Raw genomic sequence first — 22,946 nt, forward strand, 5'->3', positions numbered from 1 at the left:
TACTTTGGTTTCGTGTATTTAATACACAGGTTTTGCTTTTTGTAACAAACGAAAGAATTTTGGCAGTTTTTCTCTTTGTATTTAAACGAAAGGCTAAATTCACAGTTTTGCTCTTTGTACCTAACGAAAGAAACAGTCATTTTTATGGGGTTTAATTTCCATTGTACCTATGAAGGAATGGGAGCAGAGACTTTGTCTGGAGTCCCAGAAAGAGTAAAGGTCATAGTACAGGAGGTTCACCTCCTGATAGTCCTCCAGCTAGATTGTGCTCATAGTAAAGCTTCATTATTTGTTTTAATGTATTTCTTTCATTAATATATTTCTTATGTCTTTGTCTTTAATTTCTTATATTTCTTTGTAAAGCACTGTGAATTGCCCTGTGTTTGAATGGCGCTCTATAAATAAGTTTGCCTTGCCTTGCATTGCCTTGCCTATTAGCAGGTTCTTTACACTTGTTATAAACAGAAATAAGATCTAAACAGCCAACTGTCAGCAGACAGCCTGTGAAAGTAGCTTCTTTCTTACAAGGTCAGGCCTCAGTGGCAATAACGGCTAAATTGATGCTAAAATTAAGCTGGGAATTAGTCATCTTTTCACCATCGCATTAAAACAGACAGAAGACTTTTGCTCTGTTTGCTGTTTTCAAGTTTTGCATAGTGTTGATCTGATTCCCAACCTCTGCAGCCACGCAGACAACATCACAGTCTATATAAGAGAGACACTGTGTTTATGTTACTGACGGTATTTAGCTGCCAGCTTGTTAAAACTTTATTGCAAAACAGCTGTCAGTGCTGCGATCATCAAGACTTTTACCTTAACTTGCATAAAAGCAAATTAAAGGCAGTGTTTAGAGATGTTAATCAGTACATAATGAGGTCGTTATCACTGCAACAGGTGCAGTCAGTGGATTGAAAAAGTCAGATATTTGGTTTGAGCTAGAAGACTGGAGAAAATATGTTTGAAAATATGTTGTTGTGAGAAAGGTCACACAGTACTGAACAGTATTTTGTAATTCAGCGTGCAACGGCTAAATGTTGCAATAGTTTGTGTTTAATTGCCACACATTTTTCACAGAAACAGAATTCAAGACTGCTGCGATTAATACTGGGTCAAGAATCTGCAATGCATCCATATACAGTATTTGTTTATTTAGCCTTATCATCAAAATACTAAATTTAGTTAGTTGTTGCACATCACAGCCTTTTCTTGTCCACGTTCCCTGTGGTTTGATACGTGTATCTGAATACATGTCATATTCATGTGTGCTGTCGCTAAAGGTTTGACTGGATAAGTGAATATATTTCATGTGGATTTTGAAGGTCGGTGGTGTCGTGGTTTGTACTGGTAGCAACGTTTTGAAAACAATGTCTGTTTGCACGGAAACAGCAGAAACGCTGGAGACAATGTAGTTAGCATGCAAGGCCACGAGTTGGCGCAGTTTGTTGTTTTTTTTTTGTGATGAAACTACACACACATGCGCACATAGAACAATATGTTATAAACATTAACAATAGCGAGTACTCTGACATTTGTATGGACATACGAGGAAGGTGGTTTGTTATTACTATCAACTAAAAAACTATGAAGTCAAACTATTTTCACTCGAAAACGTTGGAACGTTGGATAAACAGAGGAAAAAAGATGACGTTACCCCCCCCCCCCCCCCCCCCCCCCCCCCCCCCCCCCCACACACACACACACACACGCACACACTTCTTCTGCATTTTTGGTGTATTTGGTGAGTCACAGCACCCCTAAAGGCCTGGCATATGTACTACATGCCCTGATGGGTCGTGTTGAGCCGTGTTCATAGTGACATGTGCACGGAATTTCTTTTAAGAACCCCGGGGAGAAAAAAAGATCGTTTTGGCTCGTGTGGACGAGGCCTCAATCTGACTCAGCCACATCATCTGTTGGCGGCGGCGCCGTCCACGGTGTCCGCCGCTTGAAGCTAACGCCCCCTTCCTGCCAGTCACTTTTCTGCCTTTGTTTCGGATAATAAAACTAAGCGTAACACAGAAAATAGACTAATTATGTGAGTAGCCAGCGGCGTGCAGCTGACATTTTAGCTACTGCGACTCCCCACTTCAACTCCCCGTCCTCCTCTCATGAGCCTTGGCGCACAGAAGAGGAGTGATGAAAGGAGTGATAATAAGCCAAGGATTAAAAAACAAATGAGGGGAGCGCAAGGCTTGTTTAAGTGGAAACACCTTGTCTTTTGTTGGAAATATAAAGAGGTTTGCATAATAATGCAATTCCTCGGAGGTCTGAATGAGGAGAAGCTGTTCTGCGCATCGTTAGTGGAGTGAAGTCCTTGCAGATTAGCATGTGTTTGTGTGTGTTGATGCATGGCAGCATTTATCCACCTGTGTTTGGTGACGGCTAGTGGGGCACCTCCGATTCCCAGCAGTGCATTAACTCAGCAGTGCCGCCGCCCACTGCAGCAGTGGCCGCAGTCAACCGTTTCTCAAGTTATCTAAACTTTCCTCACTTTTAAAAAAACCCCAGTGCCCCTCGTCTCCTCCTACGACTCTCTGCGGGGTTCTGAAAGAAAAAAGTACCGGGCTCTCACTGTAGCCGGTGACATCAGGCTTTTCAGATGATTAACCATGTCATTCGCCTCCCCCTTTCTCCCCGAACCTCAGCAGACGGAGCAAAGTGATAATTATGAAACAAGAGCGATTCCAGGGAAGTCGGAGGAAGTGTGGTGAGATTTACTCACCAATCGGGGCCTTTGTTTGGCCCCGTTCGAGGCACAAGAGTGCCGCTTCCTGTTTCTGCGAGAGGCGCTTTAATCTAATTAAAAGCAGATTAATGGCGGCTGACTGGCATCGCTGGAGCTACAACAGAGGCTTAGAAAAGAGAAAAACAGCCCCTTCAGTGTTCGCCGCTGTCTTGCTACTGGTAAGCAGTAAATGAAATATTGGTCGTAAACAGTCTAGACTGTAAACAGGAGCAGCTAAATGCACCCGGAGGACTGCTGTCCTCGCGTACGATCCAAAGAGAGGGTCACAAGGAGCGGAGTATAGTTCAATGCCGGCGGGCACGCAATAAAAACTGTTCAAAGTCAGAGTAATACTCTGTATTAGAAGATAATTCCCTAGTTTTCAAGCTCGTTTTCAGAAGGAGCACAGGATGTGTGTGCAAACAAGTTAGTCTGAGAGGGAAAAGGCCAAGGTCTCAGTGTTCAAACAGCATTTCTGTGACCGTACAACAGCCATGAAAGAGAAGAAGAAGAAGAAAGGCAAGTTTAAACAGTCTGAGAAGAAGCGTCTATTTATGTAAGAGAAGCGGGAAGAGCGAGTGGGAAGAGGGTGACATGAAATGCTTTTTGGAGGGGATTTTCAAGCATCTCCGCCAATCTGTTTGACGAGTCTGTAATCACAGGCATTTTGGGATTTTAATGCACGTTTGATTTGACGATGGGTTCATTTGAGCCGGCGGAGGCAAGTCGACTCATCCTCGCTGCCTTTCATTTGACTCGCGTGTACACGCACGCACGCACACACACACACACGCGCACACACACACACACACACACACACACACACACACACACACACACTGCACTGTGCCCTTGACCATGAGGGTGGTATTATATAGCTATTAGAGAGGATATTGTTTGTCAGGGTGTAGCAGCAAGAGAAAATATCACCCAGGCAAAATTGGCCACAACTATGTGTGTGTGTGTGTGTGTGTGTGTGTGTGTGTGTGTGTGTGTGTGTGTGTGTGTGTGTGTGTGATTGAATGAGAGATGGCTGCTGAAACCAAACCTGACACAGGAAATCCGTCCAACGTCTGACAACGTCACAGCCGCCATCGTGCATCGCTGATGCACGATGGCGGCCTCAGGCTGCAGAGAATAAACCTGTTTTATGGCCACTGGTCAGACTGTTGTGGACCAGCTGGGTGGAGTTCACTTGAGGCTTTCCTGTTTTATTTCGTCTTTGTTTAGAGCTGATTGAAACAATTCCTCAAGAACTAAAAAGGCTCTTTCGTGACCATTGCAGTGGAATTTGCTGCTTATCTTTTCATCAAATAGGATTTATTTAGAGTTTTTAGGTGAATATTTCCTGCATTCTTAAAATGATTCATGTAATCAACCTCGAATAAAAAGGCTTTTTTTTTTCTTTCTTTTTTTTTTAATTTGTAACTGGACAGAGGCAAGCCCAACGATTTCAAATTGACCTAAACATGGTCAGTTAGCAGTCGTCTTTTGTTTAAGTCAACCTCTAAAACCTGTGTTAAAGTGAGTTGCACATCACCCCAGTGCAGAGATTATTTGGCAGTTCTTTTCTGATATATGCAACCTTGTTTCCAACAAACCACCCTGGTTTTTCAAGAAGACATGTCCAGATTCCTCGTGTGCTGTTTTAAACCTGCCGTCTCCCCGAGCTCTTCAGCAGGACAGGGGAACGGTTGTCTGATGGCTCCGCAGCTGTTTGGTATGAATGTGTGCTTGGATGAAGTCGTGCTTCACTGTATTAGTTCTGACATCAAATCCTCGATCTGTTGAAAATGTTTGTTGTCCTTTTCTTGACGTCAGCTGGGATTTGCTCCACCACCTGTGGTCTTACTGGAATGACCGCGAGTACAGAAAGTGGATGAATACAAATAGTTTAAAGCAACAGAGACATGCATGTAGCTCTAATCTGTATGTGTATAGACGCTACGTCTGTCTTCTTTCTATCCGTGGGACTGCAGCCCGTTCACCCCCCACTTTACTCCACTCCACTTCTGCTCCATCCTCGGCCGCTATCTTCAGCCCTCGTTCCAGCCGCTGCCATATCTCTATTAACACACCGCTCCAGCCCGCCCGCCCTCCCAACACGCTCCGGAGCAGCAGTCCACAGGATTATCTTGCCTTGTTCCCCATCGGCTGGACACCCAAATTCCAACACTCCCACACCCCTCACCCCCTCGCCAAACTGCAGAGAACATCATTTAGTTTGTGCTGCAGAGATTGTGGATGGCTTCTTTTTTCCCCTTTGTATTGCTGTTTTTGCAGTGATTTCTTCTCACAATTCAACCTTATCCTACTGGTCATTGTCCTCTAATCCGCTGCCTGGAATAACGCTGCTCTCTGGTCAACTCTCCCGTCCACATTCATCTCTCCATTATTGCTGTATTTTGCATTCCTCCTCCTCCTCCTCCTCCTCCTCCTCCTGACTTCTGTTGATACACAATTTCCTGAGATTTCCGTGTCAGATGTGGAATTTTGTGAGATGTTGGGAAATGTGTGGTGATCGCACAACATCGTCCGACAACTCCAGCTTGTGTTTCAGACTCTCAGGACTCAGTTGAGCAACCGGAACTGCCGAATGGGAAATAGAAAACCCGTTGTCCGCCACTTCCCTTTACACAGCTTCTCTCTGTGGGATCTCTCTCCCCCTCTTTTCTCTCTTCTCCCACACTCTTTATCTCTTTCCCGCACTATCTATTTCTTCCCCTCTATCTCTTTCTGTCGGCAGCCTCTTGCTGTTGCCTGAGTTTTTGGTTTCGTTTGTGTCTGGCGGAGGACGTGACTTGCCTGCGTTAGGAGAACAGGCACTCAAGGTGATACTGAGACACGCTCCACACTCCAAAACACACACATGCACGGTGACACACACTGATGCAGTCAAAAGCAGCGTGCGCACGTCTCTCCACTCTCAGATACTCGAGCGTCTGATGGCGCTGTGCTACTGAATACACACCCGGCACAAGAAGGGTGCAGCCACTAATTGCAGTTTTCAAGTTAGTGTTTTGTTTAGTTTGTGAGGAATTCTAGACGTGAAAGATCTCCACGTCACATCAACTCCAGTTGCCAAATTGGCTGTCTAGTTCTTGCATTTTACACGTTACGTCTGAGTGAAATCCGTCATAGACACGAGTGGTCTACTGTGTCATGTCACGCAAAGAATGAAATGCAGCATTTTTCTCTTTTTCTTGTTTTGCTGTTTCACCCAACTGTCTCAAATGAGGGCTGAATGAAGAGGGGTTTCCATGGCAACGTTGTGTACTCTCTCATTTCTACATATTGTCTACACAGGTAGAAGAAGCAGCATTGGAAATTTTGTATTTGCGGTGGAGACACAAGAGGTGATGAGGGAGAAAGGATAAGAGACGTTAAGATGAAGCAACAATAGGAACAATCATTTGTAACATGGGTAGACTGACAGGACCCGAAGCCTTGACTCTGAGGCAGTGTAAAAAACACAGTTTCATATCTTTTTTTACAGGGGAAGCTTTCAGTAGAAAGAAATCATGCAAAGGTATTCAAAAGAGTGGATGTGCACATAATGAAAAAGATGGAACAGACAACCCTAAAAACACACCTTTATTCAGATAATCAAGGGGGAAGGGAACTTTAAACAAAAGTAGGAATAATATTGACAAGATAAAGATGCATAAAAATCAAAGAGCAAGCAGACTCTTCTGTGTGTATTTTCCACCTGAAATGTTCAGTTGCCTGGCAGATTATTTAATGTCTGCGTAGCCATAAACATCTTGCACTTGTGCATTCACAGTAAAGCACTGAAGTGCTGTCACATGTCCCATATTTCAGGAATGAGTGCACATGAATAGATAAGTGTAGAAGACAAGATCTTCAGCAACGATTTTCAAATAAAAACACCTGGATGTGTGACATGCAGCTTTTCCTTGTGTCAGACATGAATGGGCCAGTGAGTGGTTACAGTATAAAACTGAGAGCTTGCACCACTTAAGTGGCCTGTTTTTTCCCCGGTGGGCGATCTGACAAAAACATGTGTGAGCATTACTTCATACTAAGTTCAAAAGAAATTTGTTCAAAAGCTGCTTGTTATGAAAGTTGCTTCTTACACCCACACAGTCCAAAAAGTGACACATATTGTCAATATGTCTTTCATCCAAAGGGAAATAATATTTGCACCCACACAGATTCTAATCTGGTCAAACATGACCTCCACCTGAGGCCTTAAAACACGATTACATTAGCAGGAGAGACACTCGAAACAAACAAGCGGAGCTTTACCGCCGCTGATGCAGTGAGAGGCCCAGTAGCTGCGAGGCACATTCTTACGTGAGCCTCAGAAAACTGATACAACCGCGGCTCAAGAGTGAAAAACCCCACAGGTTCTGTGTTTGTGTCCAAAGTTTAAGGTCTGTAGCTGGACAGATTGTACTTTTTCAAAACAGACTCTGTTCCAGGAGTTCTAGGAACAGCTTTGTGTTATTTTGTCAGCTGTATCGTTGCTGGTGTTGACGTGTCCTCTAAGGACAAAAATTCCACAGCGGGACTTTTCTGACCTATCAGGACCGGGAAGAGGAAGAACTCCCTCGTCACTATTGAGGCATCTTGTTGCAAAGGGTGCTTTTGTGCTAGATGGTAGGAAACTTTCTCAGCCCGGACTTTTGGTAGTGTTGAAGCAGGACTCCTGCTGGGAAACGACAAAGACGGAGGAAGAGAGTGAGACGGGGGACTGTCTGTGCCCCACGTTTTCTTTATGCCTTCAGTAATATCTTTCCATTTTGATCCTCTATGCCTTTTTTTCTCTGCCCCTTCCCCTTTTGCCCGGACATCTTTGTTTCCCAAAACCGATGGGTCGCTGTCCCAGGGACGGGCCAATTGCCACCTTCTGCCAACATCCAACAAACTAAGGCCAACCACCATGTGGGTATGCTAATGTGTGCTGCCCTGGGGCTGCGCTGCCCATAGAGATGCCAATCTGTGGCGAGGGCCAACTGAGAGGAGAAAAGCCAAGCTGTGACTCCTGCACCCTGTCACACTGAAGGGGTGACTGGAGGGTCAGTGGCCTTTGCAGACTCTGTTTTGTCGGGTGGACAGTGGATGACGAGGGAAAGCGTCCCTCCGTCACGTTTTCCCGCTCGCATGTTTTAAATCAGCCGGATCAAACTCGGGTCCAATTGTATTTGCAAAGCAGTGTTTGTTTTGAGTGCAGCCTACGTGGAGGAGCAGACCGCCACAGTGGTTAGCCTCAACATAAATTGCAGAAGACAGAGCAGTGGGAAGACAATTTGAAAGTCAATTAAGTGCACTTCTGTGTAATTTACACCCGACATTAGCATACACCTCAAATCAGAGCCTAATTACATTCACACCTGATGTTAAGGTGTATCTGTAGCATACAAATGGGATTCAGATTTCTAAATCCTGAGCCAATCTCCTGATTTCAGAAGACGTCACCTCCTCTAGTAATACTTAAGCTTCCGAACAGACCGCAGATTTTGTTTCCGTATCCCCAAGGACTGTGCCATCCATTTCTAACACGTCTCGATTTCAGCTTTCATATTTGCATACATTCCTCAACTGCAAAACCTGGTACCTTCTATACTTGTTTGCTCCAAAGTAAGAAAACAAGCTAAAATAAATTGCAGGGGGAAAAAAAGGTCATATTGCAATCTGTTGGTGGCATATTTGTTTGCACAGATGGACAAATAAACCGTTCATCAGAAGATTGAAAATGTCATGTAACCAACAGAGTTTTCTGAACTTGCCCTACTTTTGTTGAAGGATGAATTACAATGATTGTTTCAATTATAATGGTCTGTCATCTATCAGTAGATTGACCCTACTATAAACCGGATCCTTCAGGTGCCTCTCCAAGCATCGTAAACAACAACAAAATAGCTTTTTTCTAAGCTCTGTATGACTCTCAGTATCGAAGGCATTCTTAAGCCCCCCCTCCCAAAAAAATAAAAACCCTGCCAATTTACTTGTTTTGTTTATGTGGCTCCACTGCTCACCTTTTGGTTGTTAATGAACCCCAGAGAGTCACGACCATTATTATATCGGTGGCAAACCACTTTTAATGATGTGCTGCGTTGGCCATCTCCCGGCTGCGGCTCTGCCCTGAGAAAGTCTTCATTAGCGCTGCACTCTCCCATCTGCCTGCCTGTACTTATAGAAAGACACTCTCACATGAAAAACATGGGGCTGGCGGGGTTAAATGTGCATAAGTTTCAGATGTGGAACGAGACTGTTTGACTTGACGTTTGCCCACTGGAACGGTCTCGTTTGTTTGTTTCGCCATAGAGAATGTGATTGACCTTGTGGTCAGCATTTCTCCTCTCACTCTCTGACTCTATCTCCAATGTCTTTGTCTTTCTCCGACACTCACCTGCAAAGACAGTATTGTTGCTGGAAAAATGACTGAGTGTGAGAGATAGGAGGGTTTTTTTCCCCTAGCTGTTATCTGTCTGTCACTCTCTTTGTCCCTTGCTATCTCTCTTTATTCCATTCACGGCTCTGTGAAACTCCCCTATGAGTTGTAGAAAGTGAAACGCCATCATGTCCGCCCCGTTTAGATGGAAGTGCTGTGTGCTGGAAGTATGCTGGAAATGGAGCAGCGAATAAATGGGGTGTTTGTATAGATGCAGGAAGGGACCCTGTACACTGTGTAGGAAGACTGAATTCCTGCTTTTTGTTACGCGAGGGTGTGTTTGTGGATTTGTGTGTGTACAAAGGTGTTTGCAGAGGTTTGTATCCGGTTCTGCTTGAATGCAGCTAACGGTCTGAGAGTAAAGAAGATTACTCCAGAGAACTGTGTCACTGAGTTGTTTGTCCGAATATGTGAATCTGAGAAAAGAGCCTTCATTTATGTTCACATACATGTATGGTTGTAGGTATGGTAGGGGGGCAGGTTTTTATTACTGTTATGGGGACCTACAAAGAAAATCATCCACCTTTTGAGGTGGATAATTGTAGCGTAGACTTACATAAAATAAGCTCTAATAAGGGTTAAAGATAGCGCAGAAGTATTATAGGTATGGTTAACGAAGGACAAGTAAAATGTATTTTCTTTCAAGAGACACATATCTGTACATGTGTATGTTCTGTAATTCTCTCTTGTCGGTCCCAACCTGCCTTGTTTGGCCTTACATATTGGTCACCATAAGGTTATACTTATAAATAACTCTTATGCTCCTATCCTATTATCACTGACAGGATTCAGCGTGACTAATTCTCATAGCTCCCTGCTTTGCTGATGATATTTATAAAAGTCACAAACTAGCCAAAATCAGGAAAATAGAACTTTGCATATCTTTGAATATCTCCCACATTGACAGAAGAATAAGTAGAAGCTCTCAGTGCATATTTCTTTTGACCATTCTTCAGCCATTAAATCTAAATAAATCCAGACAGCCATAGAAGGTTGGAGAGTTAATGATGGATATTGTTGTGAGGCAGAAGGCGGAGTTTATAGATTAATTGACGTTGTGAATCACAACTTATGAAAATGTTTCAGTTGTTTGTGATCACGTCTGTTTTTAATGCATTTGAAAAACTGGCTTCCAAAGTTTATCTACGGACTTTTTCTCCATTGAAACCAGAAATGTTCTCATCAGGATTCAGATTTATTTGCTTTAAATCTTAAGTGATCACCTATGAAATGCATGCAATATACATGTAATCTAGAATGATTCATACCAAATATAATAAATTAGGCCAATTGTTGGGATAAAAAAGGTTACTGTAGGAGGAGGGACAATTTGTCATTAATAAAGTCCCACAAAAACAGTTCTACAAGTCTATGTATGTGTGTGTGTGTGTGCGTGCGTGCGTGTGTGCGTGCGTGCGTGTCCCTCAGCCAGCAGGTAATCCATTATCATTTACCAGCCTGTCACACTGCTACACCTTGCCGTTAATTGCAGCCAATACTGAAGCCACTTGAACCGAGTGAACGCTACATCTCTTTTCTGTGCATCACTCAATCACTTTAGTGGAACTTTTTCTATCTGACCCAGTTTCCGTGCACCACAGCGCCACAGAACTCCTTCCCTTCAGTGCCCGGGCACTAATTGAGCTTCGCCTCAATTGCAGGAGTTGTCGCCATCGTCTCCAGCTTTGAAAAATAACCTGCTGCTCCTCCCCTCGCCCCTCATTTATGGAGCTTAGATCTACGGAGCATTTCCTTCATGCATGACCGACTGTGCCCATTTGTGTTTGTGTGTGGCAAAGCCCAATGTGTTGGTGTGTGCTGGTCTGGTATTAAAGCTCAGCAGGAGTTTTTTAAGGAGGCCACAGCTTTGTGTGTGTGTGTGTGTGTGTGTGTGTGTGTGTGCGTGCGTGCGTGCGTGTGTGTGTGTGTGTGTGTGTGCATGATGTTGGCCATGCCAACACGTATGCTGTGGAAGGATACACGCGGGGGTGAGCTCGCTGGGAGCTGGCACCGATGTTACACTTTAATGTACTTATATTTTTTCTTTTCTTTTCTTTTCTTTTTTGATTTATTTGTGTGTGCGTGTGTGTGTGTGTGTGTGCTCGCTGTAATAAACTATCAGATTTCTGAACATTTGTGCCTGAAAGTGTATTAGGAGACTATAAATAGACTTGAGTAATATATCTTTACACTTAAATAATTTTTCAATCGTTTTCTATTACGTGTTACTGTATTTAGCATCATATTCGCACAATATTGGCTCCTTCAACTCCAAAACTAAAGTGCTGCTTACATGCAACAAGAGTAATCCATCTTTTTAGGAAAATATGTGATTGATAACTATCCGGATACTCCTGCTTCCCAGACCTGTTTTGCTAAAAGCATCTGACACAAACAAATCGAAGTGCAACGAACGTGAATCCAATAAGTAAAAATTGCCGAAGCCACTTACACCACCACCATGTATGTATTTGTTTGGTCATGATAAAGAGCATTGTTGTTGCGAGCAGTTCATTTGAGATTACCTTCAGTCATTTGAGCCACAATTTGATTATTAATGCTGTAAGTACCAATATCTTAAGATTTTTCCTGTTTTTACTAATATCCTAAATAAACTCAAAGGTAAGCCTATATATACATTCATGTGTAATATAAAACATGTTCCTCAGCCTCATTTTATTGGGCTTACATTCAAATGCAGAGTTTATCCTTAAAGTATCGGCTGTTTTTTATACCTGCATTCATACTTTTAAAGATTTCACGGTTTCTATTTTTGAAATGTCTGTGGCTCTTTATGTGGTTGAAAGAAAGAAAAAAACACACTTTCACATTCCTCTGTACACGCACCCAATACTTCAAATTAAGGTAATCTCATTGAGGTTTTTTTTCCTTCGAGTGTTCAGGACTCTGGTTTGCCCACTGCTCAGTCAATATATATCCCACTGCCACTCTGACGGTTTGTCATCTCTTTGTCTGAATTGTTATTCTACATAACAAACTGATGGCTGGCCCACAGACGGCCCAGGCGCAGCTGACACAACCAACTCGATACACCATGTTGGTGCTGATTAGGTGATACCAGAGAAAACTTAATCTGACATTAAGCCCAACTAAAGAGGCTGAGGGAAAGCCGTGGCAGAACCTGTCCCTGACTCAATAAAGGACCAGTCAATTCCACTTTTTTAAATTTTCCTTTTGTTGTGATTTAGGTCTCGGCTTCCTCGTTTGTAAAACTAGATGTTCATAGATTTCACTTTTATTTCTCATGAGCTCCTTTAAAAAAAAAAAAAACAGGTTGAAATGATAAAGCTCCATTTAAAAAGTGTGGACAGTTTAATTAAAAGCTCATAGAGAATGGACTAGAAAAAGAATGAAAGAATATTTTTGATATTTTCTTTGTAACTATATCCTTTATAGTAAATGATCATGTTCACCCAAACAGGACCCTACAAACCATCAATTATAAAGTTCAGTTAACAAGTTGCCACTTACAATGACTGCTACACATTAATTTCCTCCACAAAGGGAATTCACCGTTACCATGGTGACCAGCAGATGAGAAACACTGGCCACGAAAAACTAAACTAAAGTCATCATACGTTGTTAGTCCCCTTGGATTCCTTTTACCTCATTTACCCATCCTATTTAAAGGATGCGGTGGCAGCCACATTAAGATACCGCAGGGAGCTGATGGGGTCAAGGGTCATGCTCAGGGCCCCACAGTGGTGACCTGTCCACTGTAGGATTTGAACCCACTTCTCCAGCCTCTAGTCTGACCACTGCACAACTTACTTCTTCACTGTTTATATGGAACGTCACGCACTCCGCCACACAGCCAGTTCCTTAATGCTTAATGAAGCAGCGAGTCTGTAGACAACAACTTGACAGTCGCCAATGACAATGACCATCCGAGGCCTCGAGGACGAAAGACCAGAGGTTTTAAACCAAAGTCCAAAATATTACCACACTTGCCTGTCTTTCATCTGAGATGGCCACAGTGGCCCAGTGTATAGTCCGCTTTAGGCTGGAATGGCATGCAATCTATACAAGGTTCAACATGGTTGACACTTTGCAGAGACACTCTGCCTCGGAGATGAAATGTTTGTCATCCAGTTTGCTGAGTGTGCACCCAGTAGGCCCAGAAATATGAGGCGTGTGCAGAATGTTGCTGAGTGTCCGCTTCGCAGGCTCTCCCCTCGTGCGTGGCCCCCGAGAAAGAACCATTCATGTGATCTATGTTCCAGCACATGTTCATAACCGGGGTCTGCCGACTCTTCATTCTGCTGCTTCTTTAAAAAATAAGTTCAAGCCTCCTGGTGCAGAGCCTCCAGTAACATTCAGCAGTCTGGTAGTTCCTCCCACACACATTCTGGAGGCAGGATCTCGAGGGGGAACGCCACAGGGAAGAGAAACCCAGCTTTCCCAGTGTTAACAACTATGTTGCTGTGTCTGAATCTGGCGACATGACAGAGCACCCGAGCTTCCGCTGTGTGTCTGCAAATTACGGGTGTGCGTTGTGGATTTCCAGGCACAAACGTCAGTTTATGTTGTGCCTTTCAAGCACAAAGTGACGTTTTCCCTCGTGCTGCTGTTTTCGATTCTCTTTTCTAAAATGAGTTGGTCCAAAAAATAGAGACGCTACCTTACGATGCACTTTTATGGGATATGATTAATGTTCATATTTCCCGAGCTACGTTTATAATGGAGAAATTCTTCCTCTACATCTCAGAAAATGCACCAGGGCCTCGTGAACTCGTGTGCACAAATCAAAGATGGCTACCATATGTTCCTACCCACATAATACTGGGGTTTTCAAGGAGGACCTTGAAAGTGCTGGTCTCAAAGGACATGAGAAGAAACACTGGGTTATATTTCCGTTTATTTGATCCTGGAGCAACGGAAGAAGGATTTCACATCGCTTGTGTGTTCTTGTAGAGGATAGGAAGGGAGCTGTATTTCTGTAAAAGGCCAGTTTTGCCGGCAGTTTCAAAGCGTCAGCTCAGTTTTGATCTGGATTAGTGACGTCTGTTAAAACCTTGGCGTGTATTAGCTGATTCTGGCTCAACGCTATCACCTAAAACGCTGCTTCTACTTGGATCAGCGTTGGCCAGTGGGCCAAAACCGCTCTGCAGGATGACTCTGCTAACTGAAAATAAAGATGTTAACAGCAGTTTTTCAACGAAAGAAACTGTGGCTCCTCCGGCGATGGCACTCTTTAGCTACGCTAATATTCAAAACCGGCAGCAATCCCCCGAGCTGACATCATTGATGCAGCGCTGAAAGCTAATTTATTGGTTAGTAACAGCATTAGCATCAAAGTTGTTCTGTGAGGGTGAGTGAAAACATGCACGCTAAAAGCTGCTGACATCTTACGTTGTAAGAAACAAGTCTTTTTTTTTTTTCACCTTAAGCTCCGTTAACATGATGTTTCAAGTGAAAACACATTGTTTTTGTTTCACAAAGTTTTTGCATCGACACGGAAACGGCAGGAATGCTAACACCGATGCAGTTTTCATGTAGGGCCACTTGTGGGTGCTGTCGTTTGTTTTATTAATGAAACCACAGACGTAAAGAGAATAATTTTCTATGCTAAACATTTTGAACTTGCTCCAATGGGTAAATGGGGTTCTTCCATACATGCGCAAGTAGATTGACAATAATAACAATATTTACCTCAAGAGTGTCGTGACTCCGAGTCCATATTCTCCTGGACTCCAGTCATTTTATAGTTGAGACTGACCCGTAATCCGACTTTGTCATCGGTCCATTTGAATGTCCGCGGACTCACCTTACGAGCCATTTTCAAAACTTTGTATTTTTCAGTGGCTCCCAGCATCGTTGTCGTGTGAACCAACACACAAAACGTAATGAAACTTTCGCCTTTTCACTTGAAAACGTTGTCTTGTAAACAGGGCCAAGGTATGTTGTCAAACACAGGGACAATTTCAAATGGCACCTTTTTCCTCCCTTCAGGAGTTTTCAAGTCGTTCATAACAGGTTAACAGATTTAATTGAAAGTGCATGACTTTCAATAAGATTAGGTTGCAGCCTACTTGTATTCTCGGTTGCATTAAAACCAAGCTGCTTTGAGATCAGATTGGCCTCGACTTGGTCCTTAAAAAATGACTTGTACACCCCTGGTTCAAGTGCTTGAATCTCGTAGGCAATTTCTTTTTTTACTTTTTTCCATTGGTAAATATGTTGCTGGTTTTGTGATGCTTCATTGTTATTTTTCTTACTACGAACTAAATATAGGCTCATCAAAACACAAACTAACTCTGGCCTCACAGCGGGAACATCCTCAGTTGATTTCCAGTCTTTCTGTTCTGGAGTTTGCACGTTCTTTCTGTGCTTTTTCCCAGTTTCAGGTGAACTGGTCCCACTACACGATGAGCATGTGTCTCTCCAGTTTCCCACACTCAGCCTGGATCATCTCCAGCCCCTCGTGACCTTAAATTCAATGAAGCTGTTTAGAAAATAGATGAATGGATTAATGGTTTGTTCAAATGTTTGAGATCTGACTGGATGTCTCCCTTTCCCGTGGTGTGATTTTTACTCGCCAGAGAGCCGAACGGGCGGAGATGACCTTGCAGAGGAATTACAACTCGAAATCTTCTCCTTTTTTAATTGAATTGTTCCATGTCTTGTTGGCTGCTTGTAAAACACTTAACGATGAACCTGTTTGCGGAAAAAAAAGAAAGCAACCCTTGATGAATAAATTTGATTCGACGTGATTCGTCGCCTCTGTCTTTGCTGGTGCCTGCACTGTCTAATAGCTGATAATGTAATTACGTTTCCATCAGAGGGAGGCCTAATGATTGACTGTGGTGGTATGCCTCGTGCTGCAGTGAGATAAACCTCCCTCTCGAATGCTCAGGGATTGGTCAGGGCTGTCGGATCGATAATTTCTCCTTCTCGTGTTCTCCTCATTTATTATCCTGATGTGTTTTTCGGTGGTAAGGCTTTAGTATTGCACAGTGGAAATATACCAGGCACCGTTCCAGCACTTCCTAGTGAAGGCTCGGATCTCATTGTGGAGCCAAATGTACAGTTTGGACTGACATTTCTCCCACTGTTCACCCTTTTCCCGAAATGTATTGCAAAAGGAAATGTGTACATTTTCACAAACTTTGCAGAAAATGAAACAAAAAACAATCTGCAGTCCAAATTGAATGGCCTTTCATAAGTTTGTCTGTTCTTACCTACCAGAGGGTTGTTTTTTTTTAGCTCTTCTCCTGTTTTGCTATGCCAACAGAAGCTCCTGGCGGACCCCGACTAAACCCCGGCGCTCTTTCACCAGCACCAGCTAACTGGCCCGTCTGTCTTTTTCAGGGTCTCTAACCAGTGTGTTTCCCTCTGTGTATTTCCCTGCAGGCTTCGAGTTGTTGTATCAGCCCGAAGTGGTGAGACTTTACCTATCACTGCTGACGGAGAGCCAGAACTACAACACCCTGGAGGCAGCCGCCGGTGCTCTGCAGAACCTCAGTGCTGGACAGTGGACTGTGAGTACTGGGCTGGGCAAGGTACAACACAGAGACACTAATTCTCTTACCTCATTATTTCTTTGCACGTGTTTTTTTTTTCTTTCTCACTTTTTGACTTTGTCGTTGATCTTTGAGTGGAGTTTTATAACTTGAGCAAAAGTGTGTGAAAAACTTCAGATCACTCGATTACATCAGTCTTCAGGTAGCTCGGATTAGTTTTTAACCATGAGAATCCAAACTTTTACCTCTCACAGAATTATTTTCATGTTGATGCAATTTACAGGGAAGTTATCGATAACACTTTTTTCGGCGAGGGCCTTCCATCCAGGTGCCACTGCTTGATTTGATAAGGGGTTATATAACCAGCGTGAAGCCATTCTCATCTGAGCTCTCATCTCTGGTAGATGCTTGCTTGTGATGATGGATGATTTGAGAGCCTCCAACAGTCGGGTTCGCACATTCATCCCAATTAGAGCAGCCAAGGAGCTGCTGAGAGGCTGTTTGGCTTGCAGGCGACAGTTGAAGTATCAACAAGGGAAAGCCAGTTGTCAGATGCCAGTTTATGCACACACCTCGGGTTAGAGCGGTCCCCCTTTGTTTTCCAGCATTCAGCCCACTCCGGCTTTCATCACCGGAAAGCACTGCTTTTAACACACTCGTGTCAGACTGTAAATACTGGACTCACTGTCTTATGATATTTTCAGTCTCATAAGTTCAATTCAAGCTGAGAATCACATTCATTGTTGTGAATAATTCAGCAGTAGTGATTTTCAGCTTAAGATGAGGATTTTTGAGGTGGAATCATTCTTTCTTTCTGGTGATTTACCTGCTTAAACTGATCAACATGTCTGCCTGTGGAGCTGCTCGTCACATCTGGTACCCGGACAAAGTATGTCCTGTTCCCAGAGAAGACATCAGAGCCTCTGCTTAAAATGCTCCTCATCCTTTCGCCTCAGCTTGCGACCACAGGATCAGACTTATTTCTGAGGCTTACTACTGCCACCTGGTGGCTCCGCTGTGCCATCTCACTGCCTAATTACATCTCTTGGGGTGCCAGTGCTCAACAGAAAAACCCTTTTATGTCAAACTTAATGTTTCATGTTACAAAAAAATGAGAAGTAAAATGCACTGATGTTTAAATTAAGACAAATTATCTTGCATGTCCATTCAGAGCCCCGCTGTGTAATGCTGGGAATTAGTCTAGAACGAGGAGTGCAGATTTGCCATCTTGTATTCAGTGAGTGAATGACTGAGTGTACGTGGGCATGCGTTAGCTTGAAAGCATTTGCATGAATAGAAAGGTCTGATCCTCCCTGGACTGCTGTCACAAAGGTGACCTGGAAAGCGGTGGTTCCCCAGCGGTCAGAAGAAAAGAAGCGTGGTCACGCTGGGCAGCTCTCTGGAGGGAATCTGCAGATCTGCATGAATGTCAAACAGGAAGCTGCTGGCAGCCTGTCCTCACTCAGCCTCCCCTCCTGGTTAACGGCTGATGTTATGAGAAGCCAGTCAAAGCACTCCCTGCTTCTATTCTGCAGTGGTCGAACTACATCCGAGCCACGGTGCGGAAGGAGAAAGGTCTTCCCATCCTGGTGGAACTGCTTCGCTCCGACTCTGACAAGGTGGTCCGGGCCGTGGCCATCGCACTGCGGAACCTGTCTATCGACCGCCGCAACAAGGATCTGATTGGTAAATCATTTGCAGTGTCACACACACTCATCAGAGACTTTAGAATTATTATGGGTTCAGATGCAGTGGATGTTTGTAGTGATCCTGGGCGGGTACTGCAACAACAAACCTGAGATATATGTGGAAATGCAGTGTCTTACAGCCTTGACTTAAGCAGTGCTCATATTTACAAGCAAATATTTAAATGAATAATCATTTTATTGCAATATAGCAAAGAATGAACACACAGTAACTGTGGAAGATACTCCGTTCAGTTGGTTACCTTGGACTGCTCAGTCCAAAACTACAAGGAAATAGGTGTTACTTGTGCAGGATTCCGAGAAAATATATAAATAATGACACGACATGACACTTGAAATTGCTTCTATAATCACATAGACACTGATGCATTTCATCCGTTTGGTTTGGAAAAGCAACACTTTCCTCCTATTAATGGACGTTCCATGTTTATTGCTTTTCGAGTGCAAATCTGATCAAATATTAAAATGGTGACACTATATTTATTTACAGTACACACAAAACAAGTATCAGCTTTGGGTGAATGTTTATCAACATTTATTGTAGATAACTCTGAAGGTGTTACATTTTGAAATCGCTTACAGAAATTCAGTGGGAAAAAAAATCCAATTTACACAAAAACTTTAAGTCATAAACCTTGAACTATGTTCTATTATGGTCCATTTTACACCGATTTTGCTTCTCAATAAATGGCGTGCAATGGCGTGAACATCATCCACGTTCCTGTCTGCTGAGGGCCCAATAAAGGGTTGAGCTTGGAGTTATTATGACACTTGATGTATATTTTTAACTCATTCATCTCATAGGAAGTTACGCCATGCGGGATTTGGTGAGCAACCTCCCCAGTGGGCAGCAGCGGCCGGCCAAGAACCTGGAGGAAGACACCGTGGTCGCCATCCTCAACACCATCCACGAGATCGTCACCGACAGCTCCGAAAACGCTCGATCCCTCATTCAGGCCCAGGCCATCGAGAAGCTGGTCGCCATCAACAGGACCAGGTAGAAACTCAACGAATACTTGCAGTGTGATCGACATGCAGTATTTTATGGTTTGACCGACGTCATCTAAAGCAGCACCATTTTTCCCCAAACATCCATTTTTCTAAACGGCGCAGGGTGGCAGGGTGATAAAGCTGATCCCAGCTATCACTTAAATAGAATTGGGAGTTATCAATTAGATTCAAATGCTTGTTTTTTGGGCTGTGGGAGAAAAGGCAGACACACACATAGAGAACATGTAACCTTCACACAGAAAGCTTGGATTCGAACCAAGACTTTTCTATCCATGACACCAGACTTCAAGCCATAATGGAACCACAGCCGCTCTTCTATCATTTGGGATAATTTACTGAAACATACTTCTTATTTGAAGTTATTATATCCATGTGTCTATAATAAAAGTCTCCATTGTACACGGCAAACAAAAAAAGATGGTCAAAACTGTCAATATATTATTGAGATGTCGCGCAGTGTATTTTTTAATGACAGTACGACCTTCAAAGCAATCATCTTGAGCCCCTATATTAGTATTCATGGGAGATAATGTAATGTGTCTCTAATGGCAGTAGCTTGGCGAGCACAATACTATATCCTAACAAGCCCGAGCATACAGACATTACGGCCCACCACGCATTAATTACCAGGCTTTCAGAACCGGAGGCTATTCTTAACTCGGGTGGCCTCTGAAGCTTCTGCTTATATAAGTGAGTGTTCAGTTTGATATTTTCAAGAGGTGCCTCGCATTAGCGCAGCGCTAATCATGGCAAAATAAAGTACGCCTGCACTGCAGCACACTTTTAATGTAAGATCAAGAGCACTTTTCAAAGACTTGCCCCCGTGTGGCCATGTATTGATCATATGGAGAGCCACTCTAATCAACGTGAATACACTCGGTTCATTCACAGCCCAAACAGCAGTGTTTCCTGTCAGCCTCATGAGATTAGTCTTCTTTGAAGTGACCCCCCCCCCACCCCCCCACCCACATGTAATTAATACTTGTGGCACAGAGGTAGCTAATGAAAGGAAATGTGCGCTCGTCAGTCTATGAATTAAAAAGCAGACCCCAAAGCTACTCTTGGGACTAGAGGTCTCTGAGTGTTCAACACATTGCAGCAGCACAACCACCTGTCACTGGATTTGGATTATACTGCGTTTCTGACAGTCTGGCTTTTTTTTTTTTTTGCTGTCTTGTGCTCAGCCAATCAGCACGCGAAACAAAGGCGGCGTCCCACGTGCTGCAGACGGTTTGGAGCTACAAGGAGCTGAGAAACGCTTTGACCAAGGACGGCTGGAATAAGAGCCACTTCCAGGTACACGACTGTGAGGTAGACGATTTCCTTCAGTCTTGGACTTTGACACGTATTAGCTAAACATTTTGATGAGTAATTCATATACTCACTTTCCATTAATGAAGTATCACTAAGTGAGTCTTTGCATAACAAAAAGTGTTAGCGGTGTCATTAATCACTCCTAATTTTGTAAAATAATTAAGGAAAAATCTCCAGCGACTGAAATTGGAACACACTTGTGCATGATATTACACACGTACGACATTAAGGCAACGTAATTAACTCCAGACAATTATCCGGTATAATGGTAGGAATTACAATCTGTTCCGTCTCGACTCGCCATTAAGTATTACGCTGAATGAAGCCGTCCTGTTCCGCGGTACATTTGACTTGCGTGTTGTCGTTGGATGACATGAGAGCGATGCTGCTTCCTCCGTCTCGTCTCGCAGCCCGCGGCCACCACCACCCCGAAAGCAACCAAGAATGGGAAGCCTGGTTATGATGACACCACTCTGCCCCTGATGGAGAAGAACCAAGGTCAGTCACTCTGTGCTTGTCAGGCTTAGTTGATGTCTGTTTCCTGTTTTGAGGAGTTGATGGGGGGGGTTCATTTAAACAGATATTAAATCGTAATTTGTCCAATGTCTGATTCAAATGTGAAGACCAAAGAGATATTTGTTATGATCAACAAATTCCATTAAAGAAGATGCTGCATTGCGTGCACATCAGCTTTATAAGTTTGTTCAAACGTCCGAGTTTCCAGCACAAATTCGCCTCAGAGGGGAAAATATCTCATTTCATGTCTGTGACATGTTCAAAGATGTACAAACACTATCAAACTGTGTCTTACCTATGAATTTAAAAAGGTGGTTTTAATCATTGTGAATACAGAATTAAAATGCAAATAGGTTGCAGTGCATTTTCATTATCAGTGTTCATGTTTGATATTTTTCCAACAAAGATATGGAATTGTTCATTTCTATGAAATAGAGCCGACGCATTTCCTTAAATCCTTTCAAGTTTACTTGAAATCGGGGTGATTGATTCTGACAAATGCTGCGGTTTTTAAAAGAAATGTCATTTCTAGCCTGACTGAATAAGAAAACCCAGCAGACAAAAAAGAATATGAGATCAATGTATGTATAGATGCTAAAAAAAATGAATATGCATGACAACAAAACACAACCTGCAGTAGACCTTTCTTTAAAATGTGGCTGTCGTACTGAGTAATATAGGAAAAACAAACGAACCCAAAATATGCCTCACTTAACACTACGTTATTTTATATATTAGCAAATATTACACAAAATAGTAAATCATGTATTTGAGCTCATTTCTTCTTTTGAAGGTTTGTTTGTAGGAATAATGCAGAAATAACTACACCCACGAGTTCATGTCAGTAAAGGAGCATATCCAGTGAGTCAGTAAGCTTTTTAATATTTTCTCGGGCAACAATAAGGCTGACAGATGAGATGAAACAGGCCTGACTGAATGAGATACAGCGGCACACAATATGTTTCTGGGGGTATTTTTCTTAGGATTTGTTGGTAGTGAGGACAAAAACAAAAAGAATATTGCCTGACTCATCCTGACACAATTTCAGGATAAAGTAAAATAACTTTTTTTTTTTTTTCTTGTTTTCATTTGGGTTTTATTTATTTATTTATTTGTTTTTGTTTTTTGCTGTGATACAAAGTGACCCTACCCCAACAGTTCTCCAAGCAGGTTTAAACAAAATACTAACACACACACTGTGTGTGTGTGTGTGTGTGTGTGTGTGTGTGTGTGTGTGTGTGTGTGTGTGTGTGTGTGTGTGTGTGTGTGTGTGTGTGTGTGTGTGTGTGTGTCTCCTCATGGCTTTGTATTATTGAAGCGCTGGTGTTTGCAACATGACTGCTCTCATCTCTGGCGCGGTGAAGCTGTGGTGTGTTCACTGTTGAAGTACTGCTCCTCATGAAGGTCAGGGAAATTAAAAAGGGAGACGGAGGTGTGAACCTTCAAATTAAACAAAGCAGCCAGATTCTCAACTCCAGACAAATCGCAGTATAGTTGTGCTCACGACTGTGACGGAGGTTTTTCTAAATGTAGCACAGAAGACGCAGACATTTGTTTATGGGAGATAATGTGTTCGATGTGAAAATTTAGTTTTCGCGTATCAAAACAGGAAAGCCTGTTGAGGTTCCTTTGGAATTATGCTACGTTTGTGAGGAACATGCATTTGTGGGATGAGCAGGAAGAGCTGAGCTTGTGATAAAGACTTGATGGATGGATTGAAGATGTATTGGCACCTGTTTCATTCTGAAAGAGAACAGTGTTTACACACCGCT

The 22,946-nt window shown here is 43.0% G+C and overlaps 1 protein-coding gene across 19 annotated transcripts in view; it reads left to right on the forward strand.

The window, feature by feature from the left end:
- arvcfb (ARVCF delta catenin family member b) overlaps positions 1-22,946 on the forward strand; it is a 258,481-nt gene that overhangs the window by 226,071 nt on the left and 9,464 nt on the right. For 8 of the 19 annotated variants that reach the window (XM_080467630.1, XM_080467642.1, XM_080467641.1 and 5 more), the window contains 5 exons: positions 16,518-16,666; positions 18,163-18,313; positions 19,138-19,330; positions 20,529-20,640; positions 21,069-21,156. In XM_080467630.1, the coding sequence (XP_080323756.1) occupies positions 16,518-16,666; positions 18,163-18,313; positions 19,138-19,330; positions 20,529-20,640; positions 21,069-21,156 (693 nt within the window). Of the gene's footprint in view, positions 1-16,517; positions 16,667-18,162; positions 18,314-19,137; positions 19,331-20,528; positions 20,656-21,068; positions 21,157-22,946 lie in introns of all 19 variants that reach the window. The other 11 variants (XM_080467636.1, XM_080467640.1, XM_080467637.1 and 8 more) reach the window with 3 other exon arrangements.

The sequence above is a fragment of the Lipophrys pholis genome, assembly GCF_963383615.2.
Source record: "Lipophrys pholis genome assembly, chromosome: 7".
Taxonomy (NCBI): Eukaryota; Metazoa; Chordata; class Actinopteri; order Blenniiformes; family Blenniidae; genus Lipophrys; species Lipophrys pholis.